This window comes from Macrobrachium nipponense, chromosome 13 (assembly GCF_015104395.2).
Source record: "Macrobrachium nipponense isolate FS-2020 chromosome 13, ASM1510439v2, whole genome shotgun sequence".
Taxonomy (NCBI): Eukaryota; Metazoa; Arthropoda; class Malacostraca; order Decapoda; family Palaemonidae; genus Macrobrachium; species Macrobrachium nipponense.
Window position 1 is genome coordinate 78,501,687 of NC_087206.1, and position 22,489 is coordinate 78,524,175.

The 22,489-nt window shown below is 45.6% G+C and overlaps 1 protein-coding gene across 1 annotated transcript in view; it reads right to left on the reverse strand.

The window, feature by feature from the left end:
* Nucleotides 1-22,489, reverse strand: part of LOC135225878 (DDB1- and CUL4-associated factor 6-like) — a 102,951-nt gene that overhangs the window by 10,682 nt on the left and 69,780 nt on the right. Inside the window, 3 exon segments of the mRNA XM_064265441.1 lie at nt 12,351-12,459; nt 13,040-13,292; nt 13,675-13,821. Coding sequence (XP_064121511.1) covers nt 12,351-12,459; nt 13,040-13,292; nt 13,675-13,821 — 509 coding nt within the window.

A 22,489-nucleotide genomic window follows, 5' to 3' on the forward strand; every position in this document is an offset into this window, starting at 1 on the left:
GTTGCAAGAGGGTAATCTTGAAATGTCCCTATAAACATTTTCTGTAAGCTATCGTTCATTAACCATCAGCCAGTATACAATATGCCACCTTTTCCATTTCATTATTGCTAACTGGTTGGGCAACAGTGTCAGAATTCTATGATTATACACACACACATAAATATAAAATAAAGATCAATACAATAAAAAAAAAAACACTATTCAGTAGGGAATGATATTGCAGTCTTTATAAGAGAATCTTATAAGTGAATAATTATTTGGGTGAGTGAAAACAAAAGTTCTCGCCATCAACGCCTCTCTCCTATCGGAGAAACTCACTGGTGGGCTAAAGATAATGCTTTAAAAAAAATATTTGGAAACATTGGCAAGCCTGATAATGCCCTATACACAAATGTTCTGCTAACTTTGGCTACCATACAAGAACATGACAATATGAAATCAGATGTTCGCAGCAAAGCCAAAGCATACATTGAATCACTACTCAAATATGAAACCATACTGACTACTCAAACATTTTATCGTATATTTCAGCAGACTACTCCCCTTTCGAAATATTTGCAAACAAACAGAATGGATATTCTCTCTGCGTAAAGAATGGTTACTACTACTAAAGAGAGTCTGGATAAAATAAACAGAGATTTTGGAGGTATTAAGGTGGCTGCAGATAATTTTGTTTGTTGGGCTAATGAACAGCTAGAAGATGAAGAGAACGCAGATTTGGAGTTGGAGGTGCAGACAGAATTGCCACTGAAAAGTTAGAAAGAAGAAAACGATGCCTGGCGAGAAGGATTATGATGAAAGGCTGAATAACGCAAAGATGGCTTATGGAGTTGAGGTATATAATCCAATATTGGACAAAGTCACACAGAGCCTCAGTGATCTATTTCTTTCTCGTGGGACTCTTTACAACAATTTATTGTTTCTAGACCCAAGAAATTTTGATCAGCTGAAGAACAGGATGAACACGAGTCTTAATTAAATGAAGACAGTTATGAGACAATTGCTACGAAATGTTCATCATGTAAGAATTCTCCAGTCTGCTGTTACCAGATACTCCAGTAGGTACAACTTGTTAACTGATGCCTATCATATAATTGGTCTAGCTTACAAGTATCTCCTGACCTTGTCAGTTACTCAAGTTTCCTGTGAGAGAAGTTTTTCTACCTTGAAATTCATAAAAAATCGTCTAAGAAGCAGACTCTCACAGGAATACCTCCAGGAGTTTATGCTATAAACAGTAGAGAGGGATATATTAATGTCTCTTGATAATGATTTAATAATATAACAATTTGTCGAAAATTGTATTTTTCCTAATTATACAAACCTGAGGTCCTTTAATGATAGGAATGTAACTTGCGGCAGCTGGAACCGGTCATAAGCTTCGAACAAGGGAGTTCGGTAGTTAACTGCTTGTCTGACAGTCAGCGCACCGCACGACTGGGAGGTGAAGAATCACTTTGCTTTAGGCCCAGGAAAAACAGAGTGAGGGGTGGCATGAGGTGGGACTATGTGTAAAGGACCTCATGTTTGTATAGTTAGGAAAAATACAATTTTCGACAAATTGTTATTTGTTCCGATACGTAATACCAACCATCAGCCCTTTACAATAGGAAGACTCACTTCTTGGTAAGTGGAATCTGAGTCAATGAACAGACTGGTGTTCGTCCAACCTTGGTTCCCTCCCTGGTCGTAAGAGCAGAGGGAGGGATCCTAGCCTCTGCCCAATTGATCGGGGTATGTACCGCAGGATCAATGGTCAGACCTCTGGACCCAAGTAATAAGAGGGAGGCCAGCGTACCTCTTAAAACTAGCAAGCAAGAACTTGTTCCTATTGCAAGAGGCAATATGAACTCATGGGTTTGTCTCTTGTTGGCTTCCACTCCCCCCCCTTGTTGGGGGAAGTGGTGGATAATCGCTCCTAACCCTAATGAAAGGGATAGGATGGAGCTCAGTCGAGTAGCTTACCTACATCAGTCTCCTGTTCCAGCGTAGTGACGACCGCATCCCTCTGCCCACAGGTAGAGGGGGAGAAAAAGATGGGGAAGAGAAGCCAGTCACACTCTCATTCACTCATCCATTCATGCAGTCACACAAGGATGCGATGCTGTTCTGTCCGCTCGGGTGCTGGGTAAGCTACACAACCTGCTGAGCAGCCACCACGGGTCCCAAGGAAAAAGTGTCCAAGGACCTGTGGGCTATATCCCGAAGGTAGAAGGAGGTGAAGGTGGTCTGGTTGGTTCAGACCCCCGCCTTCAGGACCTGCGCCAAGGAGAAGTTCTTGGGGAACGCAAGAAAAGGACCAATGCCTCTGACTTCGTGGGCTTTCGGACAAAGGGTAGGGATGTCATCGCTACCATCAGCTTCACACGCCCTCCTGATCACCTCACACAGCCAGAAAGAAAGAGTGTTCTTGGATACTTCTTTCTTGGTCACCCCGGTGCTAACGAAGAGGCGTCGACACTCAGGCCTGAGGTGCCGAGTTCTCTTCAGATAGCGCCGTAGCGCTCTCACAGGACAAAGCAGCATCTCATCCGCATCGTTGTCGGTGAAGTCCAATAGAGAGGGGATCGTGAATGACTCAAACCGGTCGTCAGGGACCAAAGGATTCTGAGTCTTCGCTACGAAGTTCGGGACAAAATCGAGCGTCACAGATCCTCATCCCCTGGTATGCTTGACGTCGAAGGAAAGACCATGAAGTTCCCCTACTCTCTTCGTCGATGCCAGGGCCAGCAAGAAGAGAGTCTTGAGGGTCAGATCCCTGTCTGATGACTCGTGGAGTGGCTCGAAGGGGCTTCGAGTCAGACTCCTAAGGACGAGAGTCACATCCCACTCAGGGGGCCTGAGTTCCCTGGGTGGGCAAGACCTCTCGAAGCTTCTCAATACCAAGGAGATCTCGAACGAGTTCGAGATATCCACTCCCCTTAGTTTTAGGACTAGAGCCAAGGCGGCCCTGTATCCTTTGTCTGTGAGGACGGAGAGGAGCTTCTCTCGGCGAAGAAAAACGAGGAAATCCGCTACCTGCTGAAGAGTGGCTCTGAGAGGAGATAGACCCCATCTACGAAACTAACCACACAAGACGGCCCACTTTCCCTGGTACACAGCTGCAGAGAACTATCTGATGTACCCAGCCATCTCTGTTGCTGCTCGGCGAGAAAAGCCTCTCGCTCGCAAGAGATGGTGTAACAGCCAGCCGTGAAGACAAAGGGACTGGACTGACTGGTGCTATCGCTCCACGTGTGGCTGGACAAGAAGGTTGTGCCAAGGGGGAATCTCTCTCTGTGCTTCTGCAAGCAGAGCCAGCGGGTCCGGATACTAAATGGCCTATTTGGGAGCCACCAGGATCATCTTGAGATTTGGGGTGACCAGCACTCGGCTGATCACCTTGCGAATCAGGCAGAACGGGGGAAAGGCGTAAACGAAGAGGTTGTCCCACGGGTGTTGAAGAGCGTCCTCTGCAGCTGCCCATGGGTCCGGCACAGCCGTGTAGAAAACCTGAAGTTTCCTGTTGTGCCAGGTGGCGATCAGATCTACGACTGGACGCCCCCACAGGTTGAAGAGCCTTTCCGCCACGTCTGGGTGTAGGGACCATTTGGTCCCTATCACCTGATCCCGACAGCTGAGCTTGTCTGCTACTACATTCCTCTTGCCTGGAATGTAGCGGGCTGACAGCTCTACTGAGTAAGCCACGGCCCACTCGTGCACCTGCAACGTCAACTGATGCAACGGGAGGGACACTAGGCCCTCTTGTTTGTTGATGTATGCCACTACTGTGGTGTTGTCGCACATCAACACCACCGAGTATCCCATCAGACGGTCCTGGAACTCTTGGAGAGCAAGAAACGCTGCCTTGAGCTCCAGGACGTTGATGTGAAGGTGCTTGTCGTGACGATCCCACACGCCTGCAGCCAGCAACTCCTCCAGGTGTGCGCCCCATCCCTCGGTTGACGCGTCTGAAAACAGCAACATCTCTGCGGGGGGGAGTGCGGAGAGGCACTCCTCTTACGAGGTTCCTGTTGTCCAGCCACCAGGCTAGGTCCTGCCTCACCTCCTCCGTGAGGGACACGGGGAAGTACGGCGGGTCTCTTGCCTGTGACCAAACCATCGGCTCTTTACAATAGGAAGACTCACTTCTTGGTGGGTGGAATCTGAGTCAATGAACAGACTGCTGTTCGTCCAACCTTGGTTCCCTCCCTGGTCGTAAGAGCAGAGGGAGGGATCCTAGCCTCTGCCCAATTGATCAGGGTATGTACCGCAGGATCAATGGTCAGACCTCTGGACCCAAGTAATAAGAGGGAGGCCAGCGTACCTCTTAAAACTAGCAAGCAAGAACTTGTTCCTATTGCAAGAGGCAATATGAACTCATGGGTTTGTCTCTTATTGGCTTCCACTCCCCCCCCTTTTTGGGGGAAGTGGTGGATAATCACTCCCATCCCTAATGAAAGGGATAGGATGGAGCTCAGTCGAGTAGCTTACCTACATCGGTCTCCTGTTCCAGCGTAGTGACGACTGCATCCCTCTGCCCACAGGTAGAGGGGGAGAAAAAGATGGGGAAGAGAAGCCAGTCACACTCTCATTCACTCATCCATTCATGCAGTCACACAAGGATGCGATGCTGTTCTGTCCGCTCGGGTGCTGGGTAAGCTACACAACCTGCTGAGCAGCCACCACGGGTCCCAAGGAAAAAGTGTCCAAGGACCTGTGGGCTATATCCCGAAGGTAGAAGGAGGTGAAGGTGGTCTGGTTGGTCCAGACCCCCGCCTTCAGGACCTGCGCCAAGGAGAAGTTCTTGGGGAACGCAAGGAAAGGACCAATGCCTCTGACTTCGTGAGCTCTCGGATAAAGGGTAGGGATGTCATCGCTACCATCAGCTTCACACGCCCTCCTGATCACCTCACACAGCCAGAAAGAAAGTGTGTTCTTGGATACTTCTTTCTGGTCACACCCCGGTGCTAACGAAGAGGCGTCGACACTCAGGATGAGGTGTCCGAGTTCTCTTCAGATAGCGCCGTAGCGCTCTCACAGGACAAAGCAGCATCTCATCCGCATCGTTGTCGGTGAAGTCCAATAGAGAGGGGATCGTGAATGACTCAAACCGGTCGTCAGGGACCAAAGGATTCTGAGTCTTCGCTACGAAGTTCGGGACAAAATCGAGCGTCACAGATCCTCATCCCCTGGTATGCTTGACGTCGAAGGAAAGACCATGAAGTTCCCCTACTCTCTTCGTCGATGCCAGGGCCAGCAAGAAGAGAGTCTTGAGGGTCAGATCCGTCTGATGACTCTTGGAGTGGCTCGAAGGGGCTTCGAGTCAGACTCCTAAGGACGAGAGTCACATCTCACCCCGGGGGCCTGAGTTCCCTGGGTGGGCAAAACCTCTCGAAGCTTCTCAATAGCAAGGAGATCTCGAACGAGTTCGAGATATCCACTCCCCTTAGTTTTAGGACTAGAGCCAAGGCGGCCCTGTATCCTTTGACTGTGGGGACGGAGAGGAGCTTCTCTCGGCGAAGAAAAACGAGGAAATCCGCTACCTGCTGAAGAGTGGCTCTGAGAGGAGATAGACCCCATCTACGACACCAACCACACAAGACGGCCCACTTTCCCTGGCACACAGCTGCAGAGGACTATCTGATGTACCCAGCCATTTCTGTTGCTGCTCGGCGAGAAAAGCCTCTCGCTCGCAAGAGATGGTGGATAACAGCCAGCCGTGAAGACAAAGGGACTGGACTGACTGGTGCTACCGCTCCACGTGTGGCTGGACGAGAAGGTTGTGCCAAGGGGGAATCTCTCTCGGTGCTGGGGAATCTCTCTCGGTGCTTCTGCAAGCAGAGCCAGCAGGTCCGGGTACCAAATGGCCTGAGGCCATTTGGGAGCCACCAGGATCAATCTTGAGATTCGGGGTGACCAGCACTCGGCTGATCACCTTGCAAATCAGGCAGAACGGGGGAAAGGCGTAAACGAAGAGGTTGTCCCACGGGTGTTGAAGAGCGTCCTCTGCAGCTGCCCATGGGTCCGGCACAGCCGTGTAGAAAACCTGAAGTTTCCTGTTGTGCCAGGTGGCGAACAGATCTAAGACTGGACGCCCCCACAGGTTGAAGAGCCTTTCTGCCACGTCTGGGTGTAGGGACCATTTGGTCCCTATCACCTGATCCCGACAGCTGAGCTTGTCTGCTACTACATTCCTCTTGCCTGGAATGTAGCGGGCTGACAGCTCTACTGAGTGAGCCACGGCCCACTCGTGCACCTGCAACGTCAACTGGTGCAACGGGAGGGACACTAGGCCCCTTGTTTGTTGATGTATGCCACTATTGTGGTGTTGTCGCACATCAACACCACCGAGTGTCCCATCAGACGGTCCTGGAACTCTTGGAGAGCGAGAAATGCTGCCTTGAGCTCCAGGACGTTGATGTGAAGGTGCTTGTCGTGACGATCCTACACGCCTGCAGCCAGCAACTCCTCCAGGTGTGCGCCCCATCCCTCGGTTGACGCGTCTGAAAACAGCAACATCTCTGGGGGGGGTGCGGAGAGGCACTCCTCTTACGAGGTTCCTGTTGTCCAGCCACCAGGCTAGGTCCTGCCTCACCTCCTCTGTGAGGGACACAGGGAAGTACGGCAGGTCTCTTGCCTGTGACCAACTCTCCTTTAGTCTCCACTGGAGAGACCGCAGGTGAAGACGCCCGTGAGGAACTAACTTCTCGAGTGATGACAGGTGGCCGATCACGACTTGCCACTGTTCAGCTGGCTGTTCCTGCCGAGACAGGAACTGATAGGCTGCCTCCCTGAATCTGCTGATCCGCGAGTCTGCGGGGAAGACTCACCCTGCTACCATATCAATCAGCATACCCAGGTACTTCATCCTCTGCTTGGCCTTGAGATCTGACTTCTCGAAGTTCACCACGATCCCCAGATTGCGGCAGAACTCGAGGAGCCGATCCCTGTCCCATAGCAACTGCGAACAGGAGCTCGCCAGGACTAACCAGTCGTCGAGATACCTCATACCTCAAAAGACGTATCCCTGATGAGTGGGCCCAAGCAGACACCAGAGTGAACACTCGCGTGAACGCCTGTGGGGCGGTTGAGAGACCGAAGCAAAGTGCCCTGAATTGATACACTGTCCCGTCGAGGATGAAGCGGAGGCACTTCCTGGAGGATTGATGAACGGGTATCTGGAGATACGCGTCCTTCAAGTCCACCAAAAGCCTGAAGTCGTTCTCCCTGATGGAGTCGAGCATGGACCGTGCCGTCTCCATCGTGAACCGAGACTGGCGAACGAATCGGTTCAGGGGAGAGAGATCTATCACTGGGCACCAGCCCCCCGAAGACTTCTCCACCAGGAAAAGACGGCTGCAGAAGCCCGGTGACTGATCCCTGATGATCTCCATAGCTCCTTTGCTCAGCATGGCTTGGACTTCCTGCCGAAGTGCTACGTCCTTTGATGTTCCGGGTACGTAGGTCTGAAAGTGGACCGGGTTGGAGGTGAGGGGTGGCCGAGACTCGAAGGGTAGTAGATACCCCTCCCGAAGGACGTCTATTATCCAGGTCTCCGCTCCATAGCGCTGCCATGTTGCCCAGTGGCTCGCCAGGCACCCCCAAACTTCCAGCAGCAGGTGAGGGGGAACTCTGTCCCTAGCGTTTCCCACCTCTCTTCGACTTCTTCTTCCCAGCTCTCCCTCGTGAGAAGGAGGGCTGGGAGGAGGGCTGGTTACGGTTGCTTCTAGAAGAAGTCGAAGGCAGAGTCTTTCTTCTGGGCTTGGTCGCAGTAGCTCGAGGCTACCCAGACGCCTTCGAGACTGCCTGGTGTACTAAACGGTCACTGTCATCAGTGCGCCATCGTTCCACCGCAACGTCCACCATCTCTCCTGGGAAGAGAGAGGAGGAACTCCGCACCGGTCTGTTGCGAAGACCCAGAACCGCCTCACGCCCAGCAACCCTGGTCACTCGGGTGAGGACTGCGTCCCTACGCCTCAAAACCAGGTTGGCCCACAGGTTTGCCGTCTGGTGGGCTAGGTAGGAGATGGCTCTACCTCCAGACTGGCACAGTCTCCCTAAAGCCAGGTCACCTTCAGGAGTGATATTTCCCGAGATGGCCACAACCTTAGACACTGTGAGGGACCACAGGTCTAACCAGAAGACTGCTTGGAATGCCGCCATGGCGGTGGATTCCAAGGCGAGTGCCTCTTGCTGCGAGAACCATGAGTTCTCCGACAGGCGCTGCTGCAGAGACACCCCCGGAGTTAGCCTAGCTAGCTCCGGGTTAACCTGTATGGGCGGCATAGGGTCCTCTGATGGCACATAGAATCTCCTCTGTCGCAGTAGAGGCGGGGGAAGTAGCTTGGAAGACCTGCCAGACCGTAGCAAACCATCTTGTCCGGAGACGAAAGAGTCCACCTGGCACAGCACCGAGTCAGCCAGAGCCGATCATGGCAGACCCACCGTCGTCTTGGGTTCCTTCTTAGGACCCCAGAACGACTCAAGCCTGGACATAGGCTCAGAAGGTGGGAGCGGCGATCCTTCCCCGAGGTCGTTGTGCTGATGAATCAGCGCAATAACCTCTGAAAACGACCTCTGGATCTCGGGAGTGACTGCGTCTTGTGGAGTAGGACTGTCAAGTCCCTCCAACAAAAGCGCCTCCCGAGACCCTCCTCCTTCAGAAGGAGGAACCGCAACAGACCCCTCCCGGTCTCCTCCAGCCACTTGCGCATACAACCTGGTCGGTCCTAAGACCGTGCCAGGCTCGTAGGGCGTTGTGGTGGGACCGTGAGATCACTCTGGATCGCCTCGCTCTTCCCGGTGAAGCCCAAGGAAGTTAAAAGGATCGGAGAGGCAGACCTGACGCTCCCCCATCGCCCACCAGCAGAACCGGTGTGCTTGGGGGGCTGCAGGCGATCGCCAACCCGCGGTGGTGATCGAGCTGCAGGCCTGGTCGCGTGGCTCTCCTGGGGAGAGCGGCTGGACCGAGAATAGCGGCTCCAGTCCCGAGCATCAGAGGAGCTGCTGCTGGTCCCCCTACCCGCCCGGTCCCAGTGGGAGCGGCGGTCAGGGGACCGGCAGAGTCCTCTGTTGCGGTGGGAGCGGGGCCTGTCCTCACCGCACATTGAGCCGCTGGGACCAGCCGAAGCCGGTTCCGGCGACCGAGGGGACCTCTCCTTGCCTCAGCCCGCGGGCGGTCTGGGATCATCGCGTCAACCCTGGGTACCTGCGAATTGCTACGAGAGCAATCGCTGGTCTGGCGGGAGTCACCTGAGGGACTCTCACCAGTCTTCAGCTCCGTGCCTCGGTCCTGGCGCCGAGCGAACTCGGAAGCCTGGACCTTGGCTGCACGGTTACCCGCGGGCGACTGCACACCCAGTACCTCTCGCGAACGAGAGGCCGAGACGGTACCTGATGTAGCAGCAGAGCCCCTAGCACCAGGTGAGGAGGTACCGGTGTTAGCTGGTACCCCTCTGGTCCCCGTCTTCTTCTTCTTTGCGGAAGGAGAGATGGGCCCCACTCCCAAAGGAGCGGGAGGACCAGCGGAAGACCCCCCTGTCCCACCGGAGTGAGACGGGCCCTTAGAAGTTCCCGAAGGAGACTTCTTAGAGGGGGAGGAGGCGGCCTTCTTCTTCCTCGGCTGTGAAGCCTTGGAAGCCAAAGGGGAACGACGACAAAGAAGACGATGACAACGACACCTTCCTCCTCTTCCTCTTCTTCTTCGTCAGCTTCCTCAGGACAGTCGTCAGGTCCTCCATCCAGGACGGAGCTGGGGCAGTTGCCGAAGCAACACGGCCTGGCTGCACCTGTCCGGATGGACCTGCGACTGGAGCAGCAACACCACAGGCAGGAACGACGTCGGCAGGGCCTGGTCCAGGTACGGCAGGTACATCAGGTATAGCAGGCACGGCAGGCACGGCAGGAGCAGCAGGTACAGCCGGAGGCGGGGCAGCGGCCAGCAACATCCTGGGTACTGGTGGCAGGTCCAGGGGCGAGCTCTTGGGGCACCAGAAGTCGGGGGCTGAGGTGAGAGCGGCGAACCCGGGTGGCAGTGTTACAACCCTCCTCGGAATGCCAGGAATCGGCGCCTGAACCGCAGCTGAAGGGGTTACCATTGTTATATGCTGTGTATAAACAAGGTGAGGAGGGGCGGCATACCCCGGGGTCAAGACGGTGGTGGTGGTGGTGGTGGTTACCGGACCATGCGTAACCGGAGCAGAGCCACTCGCCAGGTGATGTAACAGCCCCGGAACACTTGGTCCCCCCTGGAGACCCAGCGAGAATCACACCTGGCTGAGGTCGTCACCCGTAGCAGGTGCACCTGAGGAGGCAAAGGTCAGGTTAGTAAGAGGGGTTCCCCCTCGCCCGAGGGGGGAAAAATCCCACCCCAACCGAACGGAAGACCCCGAGTACAACTGAATGTCGGGGTACCTCGGCCCCTCCCCCATGCTTGACGGATCGGGCGAAGAGAACGAGCGAGAAACACCACCTTGAAGGGGAAGGAGCCATACGCAGGAGTTGAGATGGAGGGAGGAAAGACGACGACGTGTCCGTGACCAGGGGAGTAGCCGGAGAACTTTCCGATGACTCCCTGGCAGGCTTACGTCGCTTCCTCCTCCCCTCAAATCGCGCCCACTGCTCCTCCGACCACAAAATACAAATATCACGGGCTCGGCCCAAGAGCATTCGCGCCCCCGACCCCAAGCACACAGTTCATGAGGGTCAACCTCCATAAAGGAGCGGAAGGCCCCACACTTACGGCTCCACACCAGGGCACAGTCCTGCAGTGTGGGGTGTGATGGGGGGGGTGGGGGGGGGGGGGGAACTCTCCAGCTCACGAGAATCCATGATATGATAATAAAATACAAAAGTACAAGTACTTACAGTATTTTACACAATCACACTAGAATAGCAAACCAAGATTTGAAGAAACAAAGCATACGACAAAAGGCGAGCAGAGAGAAGTGGAGAATACGTCTGTCACCCAGCGCGGCCGAAAGCAAAGTGATTCTTCACCTTCCAGTCGTGCGGTGACTATCGGACAAGCAGTTAACTACCGAACTCCCTTGATCGAAGCTTACGACCGGTTTCAGCTGCCACAAGTTACATTCCTATTGTTAAAGGACCGATGGTTTGTATTACGTATCGGAACAATGTCAAAGTTGCATCCAAGAGTGAACTATTAAAGAAAATTTTGATAATCTAAAATAAAAGTAATTCCTTTAGTTATGTCTGCATGTGCTCTGTTTCCCAGAGCCGTTTATCCGACCCATCACTATTATATATAAATATATACATGTGTGCGTGTCCAATCAAATGTATACTTCCATTTCAAGATATACCTCCCCAATTCTATTTAGCTGCATCTTCAAGTGGGCCGGTGAACATCAAAAGTCCTGGGCCGAAATTTAGTCCCAGTCCATCCCTGTATATATATACATGTATCACTAATAGTGCTGAGACAAGATACTTATCCATCACTAATAACACAAAAAGTAAAGATATATTTAATGCTGTACATTAAATACAAGTGCATATGCTAGCCACTATGACCCTCTGACCTCTTGCTTTCTATATGTACAAAATATTCTCATAAGGGCTTGCCTCCAGGTTATATTAATTAAAACTTATATGACTGTGAACATAAAATATTGTCTTTGAAGTATATTAAACAGTACACAATACAATTAATCATTATTCCACAGCAAGACATTCAACAAGTGTTTCTATTCTTGCTAAGTAATTTTAGCTCTGATTCAATTAATCTTAAATAGGGACTGACAAGAATTAATAATTAGTTTATAACTTAAAATACTAACAATAACTGATGTCCTGCTGTCCAATGTTACAGACCCTATTCTGTACAAGATGTATGAAGGAAATTTTAAAAGAGAAACCAAAGATTATAAGAAATATGTACTTAATACCCTTAGCCATTCCTTTGTTAACCCATTATACCTGAGTGAATCCACCATGACAGATGTTCAATTTTCTTCATTAGTCCCCATATTTCTGTAGCACATGTTTTTAAAAGTCTGTTACATGCTTTCAAGTGCCTGATCTGTCGCCAACCGGTATCACCTGATTTACCAGAAGTCTAGCAATCTCTTCCCACTTCATTAAGTTTTAATAAGATACATACTTATAACAAATGACATAAATTTGGCTCTCAAAAACCAAATTCATGTTCTGGAAATTAGCTTATCTAAAATATAAATACTGATTCCATGAATATTAAATGAAGAATGATGAAGACTGATGCATAAAATAAGAGTATACAAAACCTGCCTTTAAAATACAAATTTATGGAAAATACTATAGTTGAAAGGTGTGAAATATTTTAAAGAAAGTTAAAAACAGGATTTAGCTATACTGTAGAGACTTACTGCCACGTCTTATTTGATTAAGAGATGCTAACATCCTAATCATGAATGTGGCTGGAACTGTGATGGTATCACGCGTCTCTTCTAAAAGTGCTTCGTTTCTTTTGGTAATCTGGAAAAGATGAAAATATCTTTTGAAGTCACTAGTCTGCCCAATTATCGGCTAGATTCCCAAACAAAACTTATCAAATTCCTGTAATTCTTCACGCAACTGCCATAAATACTTGATTGAAATTGTCCAGAGGGTAACTCAATTTCCCCTTAACCAAAACAGATTGGGAACTGATACTTGGGTGCCAATACTTAAAAACTTTGTCAAAATTTATCTAAAAATTAAAAGCATTCCTGCTTCTTTTGCCCCACTACCAGCCCACAATAGTTCAAGTTGGGAATGCCAAATGGGGAAGCTGCTTTCTATGTTTCCATATGCACAGAAGATGAATGCAATATGTACATACATATACGTAATTACATGAGATTCATTTAAATAGACTGCACTTTTGGAAGTGAACTTATCAAATATATGGAATACAAATAAACTTTCCAATACGTACAGTGCTAGAAAATTAACAACTCAACTTTATGAAAAAATAATAAACTAGGTAAGAAATATTGGTGAAATAAATACAACAAAATTATTTATCCAGGCTACTAGGGTCATGTTAGACTGTATAAACAAAAGCTGACTATACCTCTAATGCTTTTTCTTCATCAAAACGAGATTCATCACAGACTGGAGCCCAAAGTTTCAGATCGTAATCAATGCCTGATGTAGCAAGAACTGGCAGAGTTGGATGTGGCTGTAAACAATTAACAACATGACGATCTGCTTCCCACAGCATTACCAGCCTTCCAGTTTTCCGCTCCCAGACAAATACTCGACCACAATCAGACCCTGACATGATATGCGTATCTCCCCAAAAGCATGCTTCTTTAATCATGGTTCTGAAAAGTAGTTATTCAAGAATTAGAATATTAAGAATTTTTCATTTTAAACAGTAAATTACATAAAGATATTACCAAAATGTACACTGTGCAGTATAGCGAAATCTTTTTCAGTACCACAAGCTTATATAAAACAAAACAGTAGAATGTATGTAGAGTTTAGGCCAAAGGCCAAGCACTGGGATCTATGAGGTCATTCAGCACTGAAACTGATATTGACAGTAAGGTTTGAAAGGTGTAACAAGAGGAAAACCTCACAGTTGCACTATGAAACAAATGTTAGGAAAGGGTAGAGGAAAATATGATAGATGATTTAAACAATGCCTACAGTGCACCATGTGAGACTCAATGAAGGCACCTACTGGGACAGGCTTATACAAACCTTGCGTTGCGATGGCCTTTATAACACTGCTTGACAGCAGCTTGAGGTACTGTTTTCTCAGCTTCTCCACCGCTGCCACTTGCTCGTTCCCCTCGAACGCGCTGTGCAGCTCGTTCTATAGCACTGGCCATTCTAGCACTAGCAGATCTGCATTGATTATGAAAGCATCCTCACAATCAAAATAGTACTAAACATTACAAAATCTGAGCTTACATACAATGTCCAGTTTTGATGAAGATTAAAAATAAAACTCCTCATACCATACTCAAGTTAAAAACAAGGCGTACAGTAGTACTAAAATTTTCAAGATGAAATATTGAAAATGTAAAAAAAAATATTCTTCTTATATGTTCTAAAAATGACCAATATGCTTTCTATTATAAGCTATTCCAATACAAAACGCAAGGTCTTGTAAAGCTTGGCAAACATGCAGCAAAAAATTTATAATCATGTTGCCCCTTGACTGATGCCTGCCTGTGACCTTAACCTTACTGATTTGTCAACCCTGTCAAGAATGACCCCAGCATAGAGGAGAGTGAAGCATAGTGGTTACCTTTGATTAAATATATCATATTATTTACTGATTAATTAATTAATTAACTATTTAATTAAGGTGAGCAACAGGAACCACAATAGTACAATGGTCATCAAAGCTAAAACAAATTTCGAGGAAAACACTTTAATATTTACTTCTTTCAAACCAACAGCAAAAATTGTCATTGCCCACAAAAGTACTCATTTTTTGTTAAGTTAATCAGCTGTACGCTTAATAAATATACTTACTCGACAGTGTATAAAAACATTAAATATAGTCAAGCCGTTTAAAATTTAGATTTATTGTCACTGGTATTATATAAAGGTCCTATGGAATACTATTTTAGTCACCGACAACAAATATCCATCGGGATTATCCTGTAAATACCTCATGGGAAGTCCTCTCTTCTCTCAGATGGTAAAGGGTTATCTGCCTAAATAACCTTTATATATGAGCCCATGAAGTTTTCCCACTCCAGAATTAGTATTATTTTAGGACTCAAAAGGTTTGGCATATTACGTGTCAGATTTATGTAGTGTGACTCAGGTCTCCATCCAAAAGGGAGTCAAGAGTGAAAGTACTGGCTGAGAATAGTGAAGTTGATCATGGGTTTCCAAGCCCACAAAGTTCTAGCAGGTATGAGCTGCTGCTTGTTCGACCCTAATAGCCTGCAGTCACCTCTTCTATAGCCTTCTTCTCCAACACTGACATCAGATCTGAGTTAAGCACAAAGAATTTTCTGTCCCATCACAATAGTGAAAATGTATTAGCTCTGAGGTTAACCCATGTGGACAGGTAACATAAATATATGTTTACATTTAGCTTTATGGTGGAGTCCACGAAACACATACTATGTAGATTTCGTGCCATACAATTTGAACAAATGTGCTTAGATCACTTCCATGGGCCATAAATAAATCATAGCATATCTTATCCCAGCTCTAATAGCTAGTCTATAGCAGAGGGATCAGTTTGACCCTTGTAGGGGAATGTTGTACAAAATTCCCATCCAATGACGTCTTGTAAATATTTTACAATATATATAGTACGTACTCAGAATTTGTTACTGCTTTTAGTTCTTATCTGATTTGATATTGTGTGAGCTGAAATTATAATTTTACAAAATAAGAAAAAAAATTAAAAAAAAACTTATAACTTGGTAAAATTAGCATACTTTCACAACCGTCTTTTGGAAAAGAGGTTGGAAATATTTACTTACAACTTCCCTTGGAAGGTATGGAAAATTTTTAAAATGTTTTTCTTATACCATGTGCATATGCATATCAACCTCTTTCCACTGATCAATTTTTTTTTTTTTAATTGGCCATCCTCAAATTTTGCTCAGTCTAGGGGTGTGCTTATGTTTAGCCCAGACTGTGAGGGTTGAAGAGGGAATTGTGTCCAAAAATGAAAGTCAGCAGCCTTGCTTGTCAAAGATATGAATTTACACTATCCTAATGTGACAACATCTCCACAGACATCCACCAACAGGATACAAGAGTGACCACAGATAAGAGTAATTTTAATTTCCTTCTTTGGTCTCCAAACAGGGCAAGCACTCAAGACTCAGGAGAAGCATATTTGAACTGGAATTGAATAATACCTCCTGTTTGACATTCCAGGAAGATCAGAGCCCCTTCTGAGAGGATACATTAAGAGAAGTCTCTCCTGCTACGATCCCAAAGAAAGTTATAGGTCCCAGCATGCACTACCAATTGTCGCTAACACCAACCCTAGTGAAGCTTGTCTGTCATACATCCATCATCCTGGAATACATCTGGTTGATGGCTGTGCTGAAAGTGCTACTGCAAACCCAAGTACCTGCACCATCAACTGAGATGATAGGACACTAGCCCATTATAAGGAAGTACTATCTCCTTGTTGTCCGTAATGATATGGCTGTCTTTCAATTCAATAATATAGTGTTGTCTCTTCATCTTTGCTACTGCACAGCCACCGGCAGGATTGTATATGAGGGGCGACCTGAAGGTATAACTTCAAGAAAGAAGATAAAGGAGATGTATGACATCATCTACAAGAGGATCAGGCCCAGTCACCATAAAGCTACCATGTTGAGGGTTAACTAAATCCTCTGAAGTTACAACAAGAATAGTCTCTATCATTAAAGCTTGATAAACCACAGGCAGAAGAGCCTCTACTAATGTCAGATTCCTACAGGTGTAGGCAAAGCCCCCTGCTAGAGGAGAAATTAATACAAGGGGAATTAATATTCAATGGTACAACATCACTATTGTGAGCCACTAGATCTGTGTAAACAATGATGCAAGACACTTGAGCCAGGTGAAATGCACGGACTTGAGCAGAAAAAAGTATATGTATCTTAGTTTAACCAGACAACTGAGTGATTAACAGGTCTCCCAAAGGATTGGATTTTTATTTAGGTTGCTATGAACCAATTGGTTACTTAGCAACAGGACCTACAGCTTACTGTGGGATCTAAACCACATTATATAGAGAAATTAATTTCTAACCACCAGAAATATATTCTGATTCCTTGCTGGCTGCTACTGGGAGCAAACATGGGCTACCAGATCAGTGAGCGAGTATGTAACTGACTCGTCCAGCAAGGAATTTGGACCTGAATAGAGAGAGAATTGCAGCTGTACCATGAGATTCTTTATTTTGGAATCATGTTTATTAACCAATATCCTTCTTATAAAAGTAGGCGAGGTGTGCCACATAGAAACATTCTACTATGTACCATAACCACTAAAATAAGCAGTGCTGCTTGAAACAGAGCCCTGTGGCATGACCTGATGCCTTTAGACAGCCTTTTCTTGACTGTACAAACAACACACTTCAGAGACATCTATGAGGAGTCACAGTCATGATCTTTTTGATGGCACAAGGCCATGTCAACACTACCACTAGAAACATGGCTTCAGAACAGTGGTCATCAATGTTATTATTGAAATAAAATGCTGTGTCAGGAAAACTTCAAAGCCATTTCAGATAGATTTCGGAACCTCTGAATGAAATTCAGTGGATAAAGTTTTCCTTATAGCAAGTGATATTGTAATTATTAAATACAGTGGTACCTCGAGATACGAAAGGCTCAACTTACGAAAAATTCAAGATACGAAAGCAAATACGAAGATTTTTTGCAGCTCTGCATACGAAAATTGTTCATGATATGAAAGGTTGTTGCTGTAGTGTCCGAGATTCGCCCGGACCACCAATAACCATTTTAAAACTCGCACGCCGCCAACTGAGTAGACTCGCCACCATCCTCCCGCTCTCCCATTGGTTCCTGATGCTAGTCACCCCATAAGATCCTTCTCTCCTATTGGTCAACATCTCTCCCATGATCATATGATGCATCTACGCAGCGGTGTGCTCTTTCGGCCACTTCGTGGCATCATTGGTATCATACGCACACAGAATTAGTTATTTCTATACGATTTCGTTTATTAACGTAAATTCGTTAGTGATTTCGTTGTAGTATACTTTATCGTGTTGTGTGAGAACTTTACTACATACGTATACTACATAACATAATTACGTACAGTATATACGTAGTCATGGGTCCCAAGAAAGTGAAGTTCACGGAAAGAAGAGGATGCTTTCCTTGGAGACGAAGATGGAGATAATTGAAAAGTATGAAGCTGGCATGCGATTGAGTGTGATCGCCAAGGAATAAGGCCAAAATCCGTCGACAATAGGCACCATCCTTAAGCAGAAGGATGTCATCAAAGCAGCTACACCTTCCAAGGGGGTGACTATTTTGTCTAGCAAGAGGAGCCACGTGCACGATGAAATGGAAAGGCTGCTTCTTGTCTGGATAAAAGACAAAGAAATCGCTGGCGATACGATAACAGAGACGGCAATCTGCCACAAGGCCAGCGCTATTTTCAGCAATTTGATTGCCCAGGCCGAAGACGACGGAGGAGAAGGGACATCGATGCCAACCCCAAAGTTCAAGGCTTCTCATGGGTGGTTCGAGAAATTCCATAAACGGACTGGCATCCATTCAGTGGTGCGGCATGGAGAGGCGGCCAGCTCGGACACGAAAGCGGCCGAAGCCTTTATTAAGACGTTCGACGAGATGACTAACGAAGGCTACAGTTCTCAGCAAGTCTTCAACTGTGATGAGACTGGCCCTTTTTGGAAAAAAATGCCTTGTCGGACATACATCACGGAGGAAGAGAAGAAGCTACTCGGGCATAAGCCTATGAAAGACAGGCTTACGCTCGCACTTTCTTCGAACGCCAGTGGGGATTGCAAGGTGAAGCCCTACTTGTCTATCATTCCGAGACTCCTCGAGTCTTCAAGGTCCACAAAATGCTTAAGAAGCTTCCAGTGATGTGGAGGGCTAATGAGAAAGCCTGGGTAACGAGACTTTTTTTCACCGAGTGGGTAAATCTATGTTTCGGCCCGACAGTGAAAAAATTCTTGGAAGAGAAGCGCCTCCCTCTGAAATGTCTGCTGGTGTTGGACAATGCCCCTGCCCACCCTCCTGACCTCGAGGAAGATATCCTAGCGGAGTATTCGTTTATCAAGGTTCTTTATCTTCCGCCTAACACCACCCCTCTCCTCCAGCCCATGGACCAGCAAGTGTTATCGAACTTCAAGAAGCAGTATACAAAACATCTTTTCAAAAGATGTTTCGACATCAATGATACCACAAACCTCACCTTGCGTCAATTTTGGAAGGAGCATTTCGATGTTGTGATATGCATCCAACTCATCGACCAAGCTTGGCAGGAGGTTTCGAGGTGAACCTTGAATTCCTCGAGGAGGAAACTCGGCCTGATACTGTATCCGCCCGAGACTTCGAGGGATTCAACGTGGGCGAAGTTGGTGCTACAGATTCAGGAACAGTTGACGATCCTGAAACTGTTTCGCAATCAGATCTTGACGAGATCGTTGCACTCGGCAAGTCCATGGGGCTGGTCGTCGACGAGGACAACATCAATGACCTTCTCGAGGAGCACCAAGAGGAGCTTACGACGGATGACCTGAAGGAGTTGGAGGCCTTGCAACATAACGTCATTCAAGAAGAGTTCTCTAGCAGCGGCAAGGAGGAGGAGGACGACTCTATGACAACGGCAGAAATTAAGGATGCTCTAGCTGCTTTTCATAAGGTGCAATCATTTGTAGAAAAGGTACACCCCGAAAAGACTTACACAGGTCGTATGCTTGCACAGTTCAATGACGTTTGCTTGAGTCGTTTCAGGAATATTGTCAAAAGCAGGCAGAAGTAATCTTCCTTGAATAGTTATTTTTTAAAGAGGCCTTTAGTAGGAGTAAGCAAAAAGGAAGAACCAAGTGATACTACGAAAACAGAAAGTTGAAAGTGGTGAAAAAAAAAATGTAAAGTATAAAATAGTAAAAAAAAAATATGTACAAGTAAAAAAAGACAAAAAAATTTTAATTTTAAGTTTTTTGTAAAGTTAAGTGTTACAGTTTTGTTAATGTGTTTCGTAAAGTTTAGTTTGTTTCCCTGACATTTTTTTATGCGTTTCGTAAAGTTAAATGTACGTATTTGACGTTTGTCCTCCTCCTCTGTCGCCACTTTCGGAGATAGCCTCAGTCGAAAGGTAAGCTTCCACATTTTACTACATACGTACGTATGTCCATACAGCATTTCTTGTATACCATGTACAATAATACACTTTATTTACAGGTACATACATATTAGTACTACTAGTACGTATTACAGGTACATACATATTAGTACTACTAGTACGTATTAAGTTAGGTATTGAATGGTCCAAATTGTTGTATTATTTCATTGTTTATAGGTCAATTTAGCTTTATTATGAAATTTACTGGGGTGTTTTTGGAGGGCTTGGAACGGATTAGCCATTTTACAAGTAAAATGCGGTTCAAGATACGAAAAACTCATGATACGAAGGCCGCCTCGGAACGGATTAATTTCGTATCTCGAGGTACCACTGTATACACATAATTATCTACACCTTATGGAGTCGTTTACACAACAAGAGCAATCACACTACCGATGATAATGTGTGATATAAATCTTCCCAACAGCTTGAATACATTAAACACTCCAATTATAAAGGTGAAGAGGCATGCTGCCTAATTCCATCCTCCTAAAGATGCTAAGTACAACTGAAAGCTACGTCTTCATTTCTTTGCATTAGAAGGTCAATGAAAAAAAATAGAAAAGGTACAGAGTGAAATGGTACAAATATAGTAATTCAAAGAACTGCATGCAGCAGGTATGAAAGTTCTGAGTATGAAAGTTATGATATTAAGTGCCAAAGATATGAAAAAGAATTAGTGAAGGCATGAGTTCTTTGGCGAGTCTAAATCTCCACCTGGTGGATTAGAAGAGCAGGAAAGCATGGTTGTGCTAAATAATCTAAATGCAAAAGTAGGTGAGAGAGAAAGAGACAGCACTTCTGGTAGGTAGTATATAGGGTTTCTGAAGTAAATAAAAATGGAGAACATTTTTGGAAATGTCATGAAAGGAACTTTATTGTTAAATATTCAGGGTTTCAAACAAAATTCAGATGTACAGTTGGAAAAGAAAAATAGTGAGGAAAAACAGTTTGTTACATAATTGTAATTAACACATTATACATATGTATATTCTGTTTTGTGCAAAATAAGCTGTAGTTTAAAGACGAAAGGGTAAAAATGTTGCAATCAGTGTATATAAACTGAGTGAGTTGGTAAGCAACGAGATAGAATAAAACAAAATGAATGAAAATTGGGTTTGGGTTATAAAACACAGAAGTGGAGTGAGTACTTTTGATTGTCAATGTAATACAGTGTTAGTGGTAAGATAAGTAGGACAACAGTATATGTATACTGTACAACAAATGGAAGAAATGAATGACAACTGGACTAGAGTTGAAAAACACCCAAGTGGAAGAAGTATGAGAGTACTATACAAATTTCCATGCTGGGGTCATAGTCAATTTGTATCTGTATATTATTGTTAACGTTCATAATATCATTTATTTATTACAATTTTAAGGTAAAAAGGAGGAATAAAACCATTACTGGAAACTGTTAGGATTAAGAAGTGACAGATTCTGAAGTCAACTACCTTTTTCAACTCAGTATGCCAGTACTAATTTTAAGCCCAATTCTTAGCCACTTTATGTAGCAACTATGAATCTGACTGCATATGTATACTGCACTCAGTAAATCAATGACCAATAATACTTCTGTAAATATAAATGTTGATACCATATAAATACAGTTACTGTAGGAAGATAAACATACACAGCAAGCTTCATTATTCTCTTTTCCCGCTATCCAAACTACACAAATTACACAAATTATTTTTGCTTTTCACTGCAAGCAGGTAGACACAATTATTTGTGAAATACTGTAAAAGTGTAAATACACCCACACAATGTGCAGATAGCATATGCAGAGCGAATAGAAAACTCTATCATAGAAAGGAATATATGCTCTAATAATCTCAGTTCAGCCAAATAAGCTTTCTCAGTATGTTATCATCCCAATTGTCTTATTGATGTTGTTGGGGTTTAGGAAAGGCAAGGAGTAATAATCATGTGACTTTGGTGTTGGTGGATGGAAATCCGCAGGCAGAATTAGCCTTGGTCTTGTGGTTCTTCTCTGACTGAAGTTTGCAAAGAAAATTTTCGTGCAATAAATTCTGTTGCCTCTGAGGATGAACCCTTCACTTTGCTACAGTTCATTATCTTCTTTCTATTTTCACGTGTGCTGAAGGCACTGCCACCTGCCAAGCAGTAAAAGGTCTGACCAACAAAGACTATGCACAAAAAACAGGATCATCTTGATAGAGGGTGCTCTTGCACGGACTGAGGAGTGTGAGAAAAATTAAGCAATATAAGAAAGCAGTGCCTCACCTAATGTATATTTGCATGCTCAATGCATATAATTTGTACAAGCATAAAACTTCAATATCTGTCATTATGGCAATTCTCATGTTTGGGCTGAGTATGTGCCAAAGATTGACCTTGCAAGACATCATGCATGGGAAAGCCAAACTGCAGTCATGCAGTATATAAATGAAGTTGGACAGCATATCATTAAGTTGTTATTCATGTAATAGCCTGGGCCAGCATTAGTGTATGGAGTTTTATGAAATTAAAAAGGTTGAGGAAAAAATGTTAAGTCTCAGGGATTATTCTATAAATGCTGTCTAGCATAAATGACAAAATGTTCTAAAAATCAAAGCGTTACCTGTGTTTTGTACACCCCATATTGCAGCTGTCAGGGATATATTTGCCAATCAACTTTTAGGACCATTCACTCAAGTTTTACAGTAAACATTAGAAATAAAACTCAGTC